At 40.3% G+C, this 13,581-nt stretch overlaps 1 protein-coding gene across 2 annotated transcripts in view; it reads right to left on the bottom strand.

Moving 5' to 3' along the window:
• Nucleotides 1–408: 408 nt before the first annotated feature.
• The window catches only part of sp4 (sp4 transcription factor), a 74,445-nt gene continuing 61,272 nt past the window's right edge, over nt 409–13,581 (bottom strand). For both annotated transcript variants that reach the window (XM_072253362.1, XM_072253363.1), the window contains exon 6: nt 409–2,807. In XM_072253362.1, the coding sequence (XP_072109463.1) occupies nt 2,557–2,807 (251 nt within the window). In that variant the 3' untranslated portion in view covers nt 409–2,556. The remainder of the gene's footprint in view (nt 2,808–13,581) is intronic.

Raw genomic sequence — 13,581 nt, forward strand, 5'->3', positions numbered from 1 at the left:
ACTTTGTAGAGATTGGTTTTCACTTAGAGTCTTTTCCTGTTGATCAGTGTCAAATAAAGCTGTGGCGGGGGGGGGAGGAGGGAGGATAATTTTTATAGGCACTCTATGGACCAATGAGGAAATTAAATCATGCACTGACTTCTGGAAATCTGTTTCTGAATCAACAGAACATGCATGTATCAGACCATCTTATCTAACATACTGACAATATTTGCTCAATATTTACATTGCTCATATTTAAATATGCCTCAGGTTACTTTCCACTTTAACAATTTTTTGTTGGCTATTGAAAGCAAAGGACCTTTGTCATCTATCAAAAATGTTAAGGAAAATGAAATATTTTATGAAGTCTCTCCTATCCTGTAGAAATAATCAGCTATTGAAGGATTACACACAGGCCTCTCAACGTAACGATAGTTTAATGGACAACTTCAGTTTTCTGCTGCAGGTGAAAAAAAAACATTTTCCCCCCAGAAAATGTATTCTTTTATACAAATATGCTTTATAAAAATGTGAACAAATCATGCCTTTAAGGCCATACTGGCAGAATCCATTATTAAAAGTTTATGATGCCAAGAAAACACATTTAAAAAAAAGATTTACAAGTGAATTATTGTAACAAAATATTCAGGTTAATAATCTTGTTGTAGAAAGTCTGATATTCAAAATCAAAATTTCTTTCCCTCCCCAAACACCACCAATAATATTCCCTTTTAATTTTTTTTTTTTACACATATTAATTGTGTATTCTTTAATTCTTAAATGTCTGAAAGTTACTTAGAATTAAGTTCTATGGGCAGTTAATCATTTTTAATCATTACATGCATGATTATAATCACAAATGGAAGCAGACATACATTAAAACAAAAGTACCATGCAAGGCCAGAAACAATCTGTGTAATCACAATAAGGTAGCTAAATGACTTTAATGATGCAAATCTATATAAATTTAGATTTCACTGCTTTCCAAGAAGACAAGTTTACTTGCACCTACAATTATATGAACGTTATTCCTGGCCTTGCATAAAAAAGTATAAAAGTACTTGTGATAAATAATAAATCAACTGTAATTTTCTACAGCCATGTCCACTTGCGACAGACACTAACTCACTGGAGAAAAATGCAAGTATTACTAATGGCAACACTTACCATTTATAGAACTATACATATCATAATTCTTCCGTGCAGCTATATGAAATTAAGACCAACAAAGTACACAAGTTAGTCGGTGATATAAACATATTTATACAAAAAGAGATGGGCACTGATTCAGCCTTTGAGGTTTACTGGGACACTAGATCGAATTAGTGCCTAGCCTCTTTCTACAAGCAGGCCTTATCAAAAGATAGTTTAAATATATGTAAAGCATATACTAAATAATTCAAAACCAGAACCAAGCACCAAAACAAAAAAAATGCAGTGAGACAGAAGCAAATATAAAAAAGGCTGAATACATGAATGGAAGTTGAATGTTTAAACCCCTTTTGCAAGGTTAGTAATATTACCTGGTCCATGAAAGTATTTTAACAAATCAACGAGTTTCTCCTTAAACATTATAGTTAAATGAAAAAGAATCTTAACAGGAATACAAAAAATTACATGCACAACTTTAATTGCAAAATTTGTAAAGCAAATGTTTGACAAGAAATATAAGAGCAAAATTTTGTCTTCAGACAGACAGGAGTTGCATCTGCCATTTTCTATCTAAAATTTCTTCTTGATGAATATCCTCCAACACTTTAGATCTTAGAAAGTTATTCCAATAACTAAACAAAGCTGCAGATTTGGAAGAAAATGATCACAATTAAGTGTTAAGTATCAATGATATATCCCATGTACAAATAAAACCTGGAATAAAATCAACCTTCTTCCAGTAAGGTTGAATCAATAGCATTGATAAATGACTCTACATCATTGCAGCAGCTTATCTATGTCTTTGGACATGCTTTTTTCAAAAAGCACATTTAAAAAATATTGGGGACTTGTTAAAGAAAAAAAACAGTATGATGTCATATTCTAAATTTCAATTGTCATCCACACAGAGATCAGAAAACAATGTTATGGAAAAAAAAAACAGTAATATCTTGGAATAATCAACATGATTACCATCAGATACCACTTTCCCAAGATGTCGATGGAAAGCAAAAATTACAAAGAAGTTTTGTAAAAAAAAAAAGTTCTCTATAAATTAATAAGTCCGCAGATTAAGATCAAACAATTAAACTCTTTTTAAAAAATAGTGCCACAGGAAAGTTTTATATTTGAATCATACCAAACAAGTTTACAAGAAGAATAAATTCTTGTAGCATTTCAGGAAAACATTGGTAAGCTGCTGCACGTCTTTTAAATCTGAATAGTCAATGATCTGAACAGCTACTTTGCATGTGACTCCTTTGTCCAGTTAAAATGACAAATTTAAACCTTCATTACAAGTAACCAACGTCAAATTAAAAGTTGCGTTTTAATATCGATAAAGAACTTTGTAAGTTTTTAAAATGGGTTCTAATTTGAAATAAACTGATAAGTATGGAGCCTGGACCGCTGCACGTTATATTATCAATATTCATCTATGCTATTTCCCACAGCTGACATTGCTGGACTGGAATCCTGGGAAGTAGTGGTAATGGCGACTATTCTGGGAGAGACAAGAACCTCTGCCACAGATGGCTCCATGTCCGGCGAGATATTCCCAACAGTTTGAACAACAGTAGCACCTTTCTTGTTCTGATGGGTTTTGACATGTTTTGAAAGATGATCACTGCGCATAAACCGCTTTGAACACTCTGGGCAGGAAAACTTCTTTTCACCTATAACACAACCAGAATAAATAAATTAATGGAGAAAATATTAAAAAGTATAATCACATACGGGAGCTGGCGAGCTGGAGGGTTTGGTGGTAGGCAAGTTGGGGCAGCATTCCAATTTCACAATTTTTAACTCAAGGAAAGCATTTGGGATCGAATTTTCACTAAGACTGTTGTCCTTCGCAAAGTGTGGCACACAGGCTTTGAATTCAAGTATACAACAGGTAATATTTTCTTTTAGGTGAGGAGACCAAAATTGTACACAATACTCCTCGAAGCTTGGATAGTTAAAATCATGGTTAAAAGACAAAGGGGTAAATTACTGGAGGGTACTTGGAATCTATTGAAATGGAAGTTTGATATTACACAGATATCAAATTGCACAATTTGAAGTACTGATGCTCTGTATTTTCATTGTGCCATAAACAGTAAACAGCACAAAATGTGTAGCTGCTTCCACAAATATATCTGTTTGCCCCACCTTCAGGAGAGATTTAAAATACCGTGGATTCTGGTTAGTTGGGCCATCGGTTATTCGGTGCAGCTGTTTACTTGAGCCAACTTTTAAAGACCAAAAACTAATCAAGGAAATTGCTGAGATTCCCTTCATTTATTTGGGACATTATGCTATTTAATTGGTGCAGGAAACTGTTGCCAGCCAGGTTTTAACTGGTGTCAGTCATATGCATTTGAAACTCGCTACAGCGCGCTTAAAGCGAACAGTTATTAAATAGTGTCAGTTGTGTTTGCTTGTGTTCAAAAAAGCAGGGATTTCTCTGATAGTTGGTTAGAAATAAGCAGCAAGGCAATTCAAAACTGTTCTGCTCACTGCAGTTTTAAGCATTCAGGCTTGGAAATGCCAGAAACAGATGGGAGTGAAGATAAAATGATTTCACTACTTTAACAAGATAGGATCTATGAATAATCTGAAGGTATCAACGATCATCTTGAATGTTACAATGAACACAAATATTTGGAGAATGCAATCATTGATAGCATTGTATGAAAGCAGTCCATCATCTGCACTAGGTGTCTGCAATGATTTTGTTCATTTACAGTCAATCAAAAGAACACAGCAGCACACATCAAATTCCTTCATGGATAACTATTAGAAAATAAAAGTTTTATAGTACTGAAGTAGTATTGATAGTGTTCCAAATGTCTTATTTAAATATATAATTTGATACTTAGTTAAATGTTGTTTGCCTGTTTTTATACCTTTTAAATATGTCCATGAAACTTCAGCTAATTGGGGCAGCGGCTTAATTGAGCCAAAATGTACTGGCCCTGGTGTGTCCCACTTAACCAAAACCCACTGTATTTGAAAGATACAATGATCTGGTTTAAACTGCAAGGGTAAATTATTATGGGCATCAGTTCATTCACTAATACACTAAATTTTAAGCAATGAGAGTTCTCCCTAGAAAGAATCACTGGAGTAACCAATGACAAGATTGTATATACGGCACATGAAAAATACGAAGCTCAATTTTCACCCTCTGCAAAAGTAAGCTCTTTACAAAAAAACGTATCCCCAGTTCTATATTCTTACACAAAAGAAAACATCCACTCTATCAAGAACTTCACAGATTTTAAAAATAAAGCCTCCACCACACTTCAAAGTTCAAAGGAAACTCAAAACCAGAGCCTGCCCGATCTCTCTTCATTAGATAATCTGCCCTTTCCAGGTAAAGCTTCTAAAGCTTTGAAAATGTTTCCTCACATACAGATGTCCCCAGCTTTTCGAACGTTCGCTTTACGAAACCTCACTGTTACGAAAGACCTACATTAGTACCCTGTTTTCGCTAACAGGTGTTTCCACTGTTACGAAAAAAATCAGTGCGCGCACCGAGCAACCGCTCTCCCCCAGATTCGAAACGGCATTCTCGCCAGCATTGCTTCAACACGTGCCTGTGAGCAGCCGTTTGCAAGATGAGTTCTATGGTATCGAAAAAGCCTGAAAGAGCTCGTAAGGGTGTTACACTTAGCATAAAACTAGATATAATTAAGCGTTTTGATCGTGGTGAACGAAGTAAGGACTAAGTGAGTTTGGCTTGTGGAAGCTGACGAAGATGATGTTGAAGAGGTTTTGGCATCCCATGACCAAGAACTGATAGATGAAGAGCTGATGCAATTGGAAGAGGAAAGGATAACAATTGAAACCGAATGAGTAACGATAAAGTACGACTTTAATTTTGAAAGGGTACGTTGGTTTAGGGGATATTTGCAAGATGGTTTGAGTGCTTACAAAGAACTGTATGATAGAAAAATGCGCGAGGCTCAGCAGTCAAGCAAGCCTTCCACATCAACCACAGCAGATGACGAATCTCGACCTTCAACATTGAGGCGGGCAGTCATAGGAGAAGATGAGCTGCCTGCCCTAATGGAAACAGACGACGAGATGACACCCCAGTGTCCCACCACCCCAGCACCCAGGCCACGGACAGATACTGATTCACGGAGAATGCAGCAGTAGCCGGGAGACACACAGCACATCTTTAAGAAAAAAGCCGAAATAAACATGCTAATTAATTAGGTGCCGCCCCACACGCAATTGTTGGCCCAGATCAGAGGCGATGCAATCGGCAATGATCTGGGCCAACAATTACGTGTCGGGCGACACCTAATTAACTAGCATGTTTATTTTGGCTTTTTTCTTAAAGATGTGCTGGGTGCCTCCTGGCTACCACTGTACCCCTGCATGATTCACGGATCGGTATCAGTTCGCTGCCCGGAGGATGGGGGTCACTGCACCACCCAAACTCCGACGACTCAGTCTAACACACCATCATCAGTGTGCTCTGCACTTTCCCAATTCCGCTAAGTGATACTACACTGTACATACATTATTTCTACTTTATATCGGCTGTGTATTTTTACGTGTTATTTGGTATGATTTGGCAGCTTCATAGCTTAAAGGTTACTGGAGAGCGCTTGCACCGTGTTTTTGCTGACAGCGCTTGCGTGAGATTTTCACTACGGAGAACAGTTCAGACGATGACTGTGGAAAAGTATTTCTACTTTATATAGGCTGTGTATTTATCATATCATTCCTGCTTTTACTATATGTTACTGTTATTTTAGGTTTTATGTGTTATTTGGCATGATTTGGTAGGTTATTTTTGGGTCTGCGAACGCCCACAAAATTTTCCCATATAAATAAATGGAAATTGCTTCTTTGCTTTACAACATTTCGGCTTACGAACCATTTCATAGGACCGCTCTACCTTCGGATGGCGGGGGAAACCTGTATTAACATCGTTCCTTAAATAATGAGGATCAACACTGCTCTACGTAATTAAAGTGAAGTCTCCTGACTTTAGTGTTCAATTCCCTTAGCAATAAAAAACTGAAAATCTGCTGAAGAATTTTTGACCTGAAGTGAACCATTTTTCTTTAACACTTTTTAGCTACCATTTGACATATGAAATCAGTCAGAGAGTTAAAGCATGAAAGCATGCCCTTCAGCCCAAATTGCCCAAGTTTTGTCCGACTTGAGGTCATTTGGCTGCCTCTGGTCAATATTTTTCTCTAAGTAATTCTCAAAGTTCGAAGTAAATTTATTATCACAGTGCATATATGTCACTATATACAACCCTGAGGTTCATTTCTTGAGGGCGTACTCAATAATATCTATAGAATAACTATGAGAGAAACAATGAAAGACCACTCAACTAGGGCATTCAATCAGAGTGTAGGTAATAACAAACTGTGCAACTACAAAAAGAGAAACAGAATTAATAAATATCTTGTCGAATGCCTTCTGAAAATCCAAGCAAACGTCATCTACTGAGTCTCCTTTGTCTATCCTGCCCATTATTTCCTCAAAGAATTCCAACAGATTTATCAGGCAAATTATTAAGGAAACCTTGCTGACTTCGATCCATTTTATCATGTGCCTTAATACCCCGAAATCTCATGCTTCATAATGAACCAACATCTTTGCAACTACTGAAGTCAGGCTACTGGCCTATAATTCTAATTTTTCTCTTTTTTTTCCTCTCTCTCTGTCTCTCATTTCCTTTACTCCACTGTAATACTGATACAGCTGGTTTTAGCTTCTGCTTTTCAACTACAGAGTAATTTCTATCATATGATGATCACTGTCTCCTAAGGGTTCTTTTACCCAAAACTCCCTAATCAAATCTGATGTCTTACAAAACCCAGTCCTGCCCTGCCCTACCCCCGAGCAGGTTTCTGTAATAGCTATAATATCACATTCCCATGTGCCAATCCATCCCGAGTGCCTCTGCCTTACCTGTTAGCTTCTTGCATTAAGGTAAATGTAGTTTAGTCTATTACATCTTCCTCACTCTGTCTAGCCTCTGCCTGTCCTTTCCACTGGAGTTGCTCGCTTTAACATTTAACTGTCTCAACTTTCCCATCTTTCTCGGTAGTTGAATTAATTTTAAACAGCAAAGACAAGCTTTGAGATTTCAAATGTAGCAGGGCATAAAGTATCACTAGACATTTAACTAATAATTGCTTTAATTAGTAATGTTCAACCGCTAACTGCTTCCAGAGGTTCCCACCCGCTTCAAAATGGGGACAATCATACTGGTACAACTATCGCACAGTTGCACTCACAGCAACTGTACCGAAGTGCTTCGAGAGGTTGGTCATGGCTAGAATCAACTCTTGCCTACGTAAGGACCTGGACCTGCTGCAATTTGCCAATCACCTCAACAAGTCTATAGTGGATGCAATCTCTCTCTCCACTCACCTTGGATTGCATGGACTATAACAATAATTACATCAATCTGCAGTTTACTGATGACAACCTCAGTTCGGATCAACAAGCTCCAAAACCTGGGGTTCTGTACCTCCCTCTGCAACTGGATCCCTGACTTCCTCACTGGGAGACCAATCAGTGCGGATTGGAAATAACATTTCTTCCCTCCCTGGCACGCCTCAAGGATGCGTGTACAGCCCAATGCTCTACTTTCCCTACACCCATGACTATGTGTGGCTCAAATACCATCTATAAATTTCACAATAACATAACTACTGTTGGCATAATTTCACATGGTGACAAGGTGGTGTACAGGAGGGAGATGGATCTAACAACGGTTGAATGATCTAACAACAACTTTGCACTCAACATCAGAAAGACCAAGGAGTTGATTGTGGACTTCAGGAAGGGGAAGTTGAGGGAACAAACACCAGTGCTCATTGAGAGATTAGCAGCGGAAAGGGTGAGCAGTTTCAAGTTCCTGGGTGTCAATATCTTTCAGGATCTGTCCTTGGTCCAACATACTGATGCAATATGATACAAAGGTGGCACAACAGTGTATATATATTAGGAGTTTGAAGAGATTTGGTACATCACCAAAGACTCTAGCAAACTTCTACAGACATATAATGCAGAGCATTCCAACTAGCAGCATTACCATCTGGTATGGAGGAGCCAGTGCACAGGATCAGAAAAAGCCGAAAAGAGTTGCGTTCTCAGCCAGCTCCATTATGGACCCAAGCTTCCCCAGCGTCCATGACATCTTCAACAGGTGATGCCTCAAAAAGTCAGGATCCATCCTCAAGGACCCCATCACCCAGGACATGCCCTCTTCTCATTGATACCACCAAGAAGATGGTACAGTAGCCAGCAGACACACAACTCAATGTTTCAGCAACAACTTCTCCTTTCCACCATTAGATTCCTGAATGGGCAATGAACCCACAAACACTATCTCACTCTTTTTTGTTCTTTTTTTCCCCCACTACTTATTTATTTTAATATTTCTATATACGTACACTTCTTAAGAAAGGAGGAAGGCAGCAGAAAGGAAATTATAGACCAGTTAGTCTGACCTCAGTGGTTGGGAAGATGTTGGAATCAATTGTTAAGGATGAGGTTATGGAGTACTTGGTATCACAGGACAGGATAGGACAAAGTCAGCATGGTTTCCTTAAGGGAACGTCTTGCCTGACAAACCTGTTGGAATTCTTTGAGGAGATTACAAGTAGGATAGATGAAGGGGATTTGATTAGATTAGATTATGAGGACATTCAGTCCTCGTTTATTGTCATTTAGAAATGCATGCATTAAAAAATGACACATTGTTCCTCCAGAATGATATCACAGAAACACAGGACAAACCAAGACTAAAACTGACAAAACCACATAATTATAACATATAGTTACAACATTGCAAAGCAATACCGTAATTTGATAAAGAACAGACCATGGGCACGGTAAAAAAGTCTCAAGTCCAGATAGCCCCATCATCTCACGCAGACGGTAGAAGGGAGAAACTCTCCCTGCCATGAACCTCCAAGCGCCGCAAACCTGCCGATGCAGCACCACTGGAAGCACCCAACTGCAATGGACTCTGAGTCCATCCAAAAACTTCGAGGCTCCAACCAGCCCTCCGACACTGAGCACCATCCTCTGCCCAGCACTTCAACCCCGCCCCGGCCGCCGAGCAACAAGCAAAGCCAAGGACTCGGGGCCATCCCCTCCGGATATTTCGGATCACACAGTAGCAGCGGTAGCGAAGCAGGCATTTCAGAAGTTTCACTAGATGTTCCTCCGTGCTCTCATGTCTGTCTCCATTAAATCAGGATTGTGCACGGCACCTACTTGACAAGTAACAGATATCACCACTGGAGTGGCCGCTGCGTGCTGCGTTGCACCACCATCTTCTCCTCATGAAGAGATGCAGTGAATGTTGTACATTTGGACTTTCAGAGGCCTTGACAAGGTGCCACATATGAGGCTGCTTACCAAATTAAGAGCCCATGGTATTACAGGAAAGTTACTAACATGGTTAGAACATTGGCTCATTGGTAGAAGGCAGCGAGTGGGAATAAAAGGATCCTTGTCTGGTTAGCTGCCAGTGACTAGTGGTGTTCAGCAGGGGCTGGTATTGGGACCGCTTCTTTTTATGTTGTATATCAATTATTTAGATGATGGAATAGATGGCTTTGTTGCCAAGTTTTCTAGAAGATATGAAGATTAGTGGAGGGACAGGTAGTGTTGAGGAAACAGGCAGGATGCAGAAGGACTTAGACAGATTAGGAAATAGGGAAGGAAGCAGCAAATGAAATACAATGCTGGAAAATACATGGTCATGTACTTTGGAAGTAGAAATAAATGTGCAGACTATTTCCTAAACAGGGAGAAAATACAAATATCTGAGATGCAAAGGGATTTGGGAGTCCTTGTGCAGAACATCCTAAAAGTTAACTTGCAAGTTGAGTTGGTGGTGAGGAAGGCAAATGCAATGTTGGCATTCATTTCAAGAGGTCTTGAATACAAGAGCAGGGATGTGATGTTGCGGTTTTATAAAGCATTGGTGAGGCCTCACCTTGAGTATCGTGAACAGTTTGGGTTCCTCATCTAAGAAAAGACGTGTTGGAATTGGAGTGGGCTCAGAGGAGGTTCACAAGGATGACTCCAGGAATGAAAGGGTTATCATACAAGGAATGTTTGATGGCTCAGGGTCTGTACTCGCTGGAATTTAGAAGGATGAGAGGGGATCTCATTGAAACCTTTCGAACTTTTTGAAAGACCGAGATAGAGCAGGTGTGGAAAGGACCAGGGGGAATGTCATACTAGATCTAGTACTAGGCAATGAACTGGGTCAGGTCACAGATCTCTCAGTGGGTGAGCATCTGGGGGACAGTGACCACCGCTCCCTGGCCTTTAGCATTATCATGGAAAAGGATAGAATCAGAGAGGACAGGAAAATTTTTTAATTGGGGAAAGGCAAATTATGAGGCTATAAGGCTAGAACTTGCGCGTGTGAATTGGGATGATGTTTTTGCAGGGAAATGTACTATGGACATGTGGTCGATGTTTAGAGATCTCTTGCGGAATGTAAGGGATAAATTTGTCCCGGTGAGGAAGATAAAGAATGGTAGGGCGAAGGAACCATGGGTGACAAGTAAGGTGGAAAATCTGGTCAGGTGGAAGAAGGCAGCATACATGAGGTTTAGGAAGCAAGGATCAGATGGGTCTATTGAGGAATATAGGGAAGCAAGAAAGGAGCTTAAGAAGGGGCTGAGAAGAGCAAGAAGGGGGCATGACAAGGCCTTGGCGAGTAGGGTAAAGGAAAACCCCAAGGCATTCTTCAATTATGTGAAGAAAAAAAAGGATGACAGGAGTGAAGGTAGGACCGATTAGAGATAAAGGTGGGAAGATGTGCCTGGAGGCTGTGGAAGTGAGCGAGGTCCTCAATGAATACTTCTCTTCGGTATTCACCACTAAGAGGGAAGTTGATGATGGTGAGGACAATATGAGTGAGGTTGATGTTCTGGAGCATGTTGATATTAAGGGAAAGGTGGTGTTGGAGTTGTTAAAATACATTAGGACAGATAAGTCCCTGGGGCCTGACGGAATATTCCCCAGGCTGCTCCACAAGGTGAGAGAAGAGATTGCTGAGCCTCTGGCTAGGAACTTTATGTCCTCGTTGTCCACTGGAATGGTACCGGAGGATTGGAGGGAGGCGAATGTTGTTCCCTTGTTCAAAAAAGGTAGTAGGGATAGTCCGGGCAATTATAGACCAGTGAGCCTTATGTCTGTGGTGGGAAAGCTGTTGGAAAAGATTCTTAGAGATAGGATCTATAGGCATTTAAAGAATCATGGTCTGATCAGGGACAGTCAGCATGGCTTTGTGAAGGGCAGATCGTGTCTAACCAGCCTGATAGAGTTCTTTGAGGAGGTGACCAGGCATATAGATGAGGGTAGTGCAGTGGATGTGATCTATATGGATTTTAGCAAGGCATTTGACAAGGTTCCACACAGTAGGCTTATTTAGAAAGTTAGAAGGCATGGGATCCAGGGAAGTTTGGCCAGGTGGATTCAGAATTGGCTTCCCTGCAGAAGGCAGAGGGTGGTGGTGGAGGGAGTACATTCAGATTGGAGGATTGTGACTAGTGGTGTCCCACAAGGATCTGTTCTGGGACCTCTACTTTTCGTGATTTTTATTAACGACCCGGATGTTGGGGTAGAAGGGTGGGTTGGCAAGTTGCAGACGACACAAAGGTTGGTGGGGTTGTAGATAGTGTAGAGGATTGTCAAAGATTGCAGAGAGACATTGATAGGATGCAGAAGTGGGCTGAGAAGTGGCAGATGGAGTTCAACCCAGAGAAGTGTGAGATGGTACACTTTGGAAGGACGAACTCCAAGGCAGAGTACAAAGTAAATGGCAGGATACTTGGTAGTGTGGAGGAGCAGAGGGATCTCAGGGTACATGTCCACAGGTCCCTGAAAGTTGCCTCACGGGTGGATAGGGTAGTTAAAAAAGCTTATGGGGTGTTAGCTTTCATAAGTCGAGGGATAGAGTTTAAGAGTCGCGATGTAATGATGCAGCTCTATGAAAGTCTGGTTAGGCCACACTTGGAGTACTGTGTCGAGTTCTGGTCACCTCACTATAGGAAGGATGTGGAAGCATTGGAGAGGGTACAGAGGAGATTTACCAGGATGCTGCCTGGTTTAGAAAGTATGCCTTATGATCAGAGATTAAGGGAGCTAGGGCTTTACTCTTTGGAGAGAAGGAAGATGAGAGGAGACATAATAGAGGTGTACAAGATAATGAGAGGAATAGATAGAGTGGATAGCCAGCGTCTCTTCCACTCTCAATACAAGAGGATATGGCTTTGAGGTAAGGGGTGGGAAGTTCAAGGGGGATATTAGAGAAAAGTTTTTTACTCAGAGAGTGGTTGGTGCGTGGAATGCACTGCCTGAGTCAGTGGAGGCAGATACACTAGTGAAGTTTAAGAGACTATTAGGCAGGTATATGGAGGAATCTAAGGTGAGGGCTTATATGGGAGGTAGAGTTTGAGGGTCGGCACAACATTGTGGGCTGAAGGGCCTGTACTGTGCTGTACTATTTTATGTTCTATGTATGTGGGGGAGTCTAGGACAAGAGAGTGCAGCCTCAGGATAGAGGGGCATCCATTTAAAACCGAGATACAGAGAAATTTCTTTAGCCAGAGGATGGTGAATTTGTGGAATTTGTTACAACAGGCAGCTGTGCAGACCAGGTCATTGGATGTATTTAATGCAGAGATTGATAGGTTCTTGATTGGACACGGCATCAAAAGTTACGGGGAGAAGGCTGGGAATGGGGTTGAGGAGGGGAAAGTAAGGATCAGTCATGATTGAATGGCAGAGCAGACTCGATGGGCCCAATGGTCTAATTCTGCTCCGATGTCTTACGGTCTTATTATAATTTATAGTTTTTTAAAATTATGTATAGCACTGTACTGCAGCTGCAAAACAACAAATTTCACGTGCCAGTGATATTAAACCTGATTCTGAGGTTGCAGCATGCATTATATACCTTAATTTCTAGCAAGCTGCAGCAAATAATCTTTGCCTAAGAAATCTGACCAGATTTTCTATTTAAATTTAAGTTTTTGTTAAAGCATCATTGTTTACACATGTATGATGTACAAAGACCATAATCCACTTGTTCTTCACTGTTGTTCAGTGGGTCCAGCTACCAAGGAGGTTCTTGAGCTATATCCAATTATAATTTACTGCCACGTGGTAACGTTTCACTTAGTTGCTGCAGAATCATCACCAACTTCTACAACTGAAAACCATCTGATGTCAACAAATATATGACCGTGTTTGGTACACAGTGCCCTAATTAATAATTCACCAAGTTTCTGCCTATCAGACGCAACTAAGTGCTGAATTTGGGTAATCTGTCACAGGCATTCTTAAAACTGAATTTCAGCCTTTGCAACTTCGTCCGCAACAGCAAAGTTACAAATATGCTTCATCACAGACCAAAATGGAACTGAAACCTCTGCTGAATACAAAACA

The sequence above is a fragment of the Mobula birostris genome, chromosome 3, assembly GCF_030028105.1.
Source record: "Mobula birostris isolate sMobBir1 chromosome 3, sMobBir1.hap1, whole genome shotgun sequence".
In the NCBI taxonomy this organism is placed as follows: Eukaryota; Metazoa; Chordata; class Chondrichthyes; order Myliobatiformes; family Myliobatidae; genus Mobula; species Mobula birostris.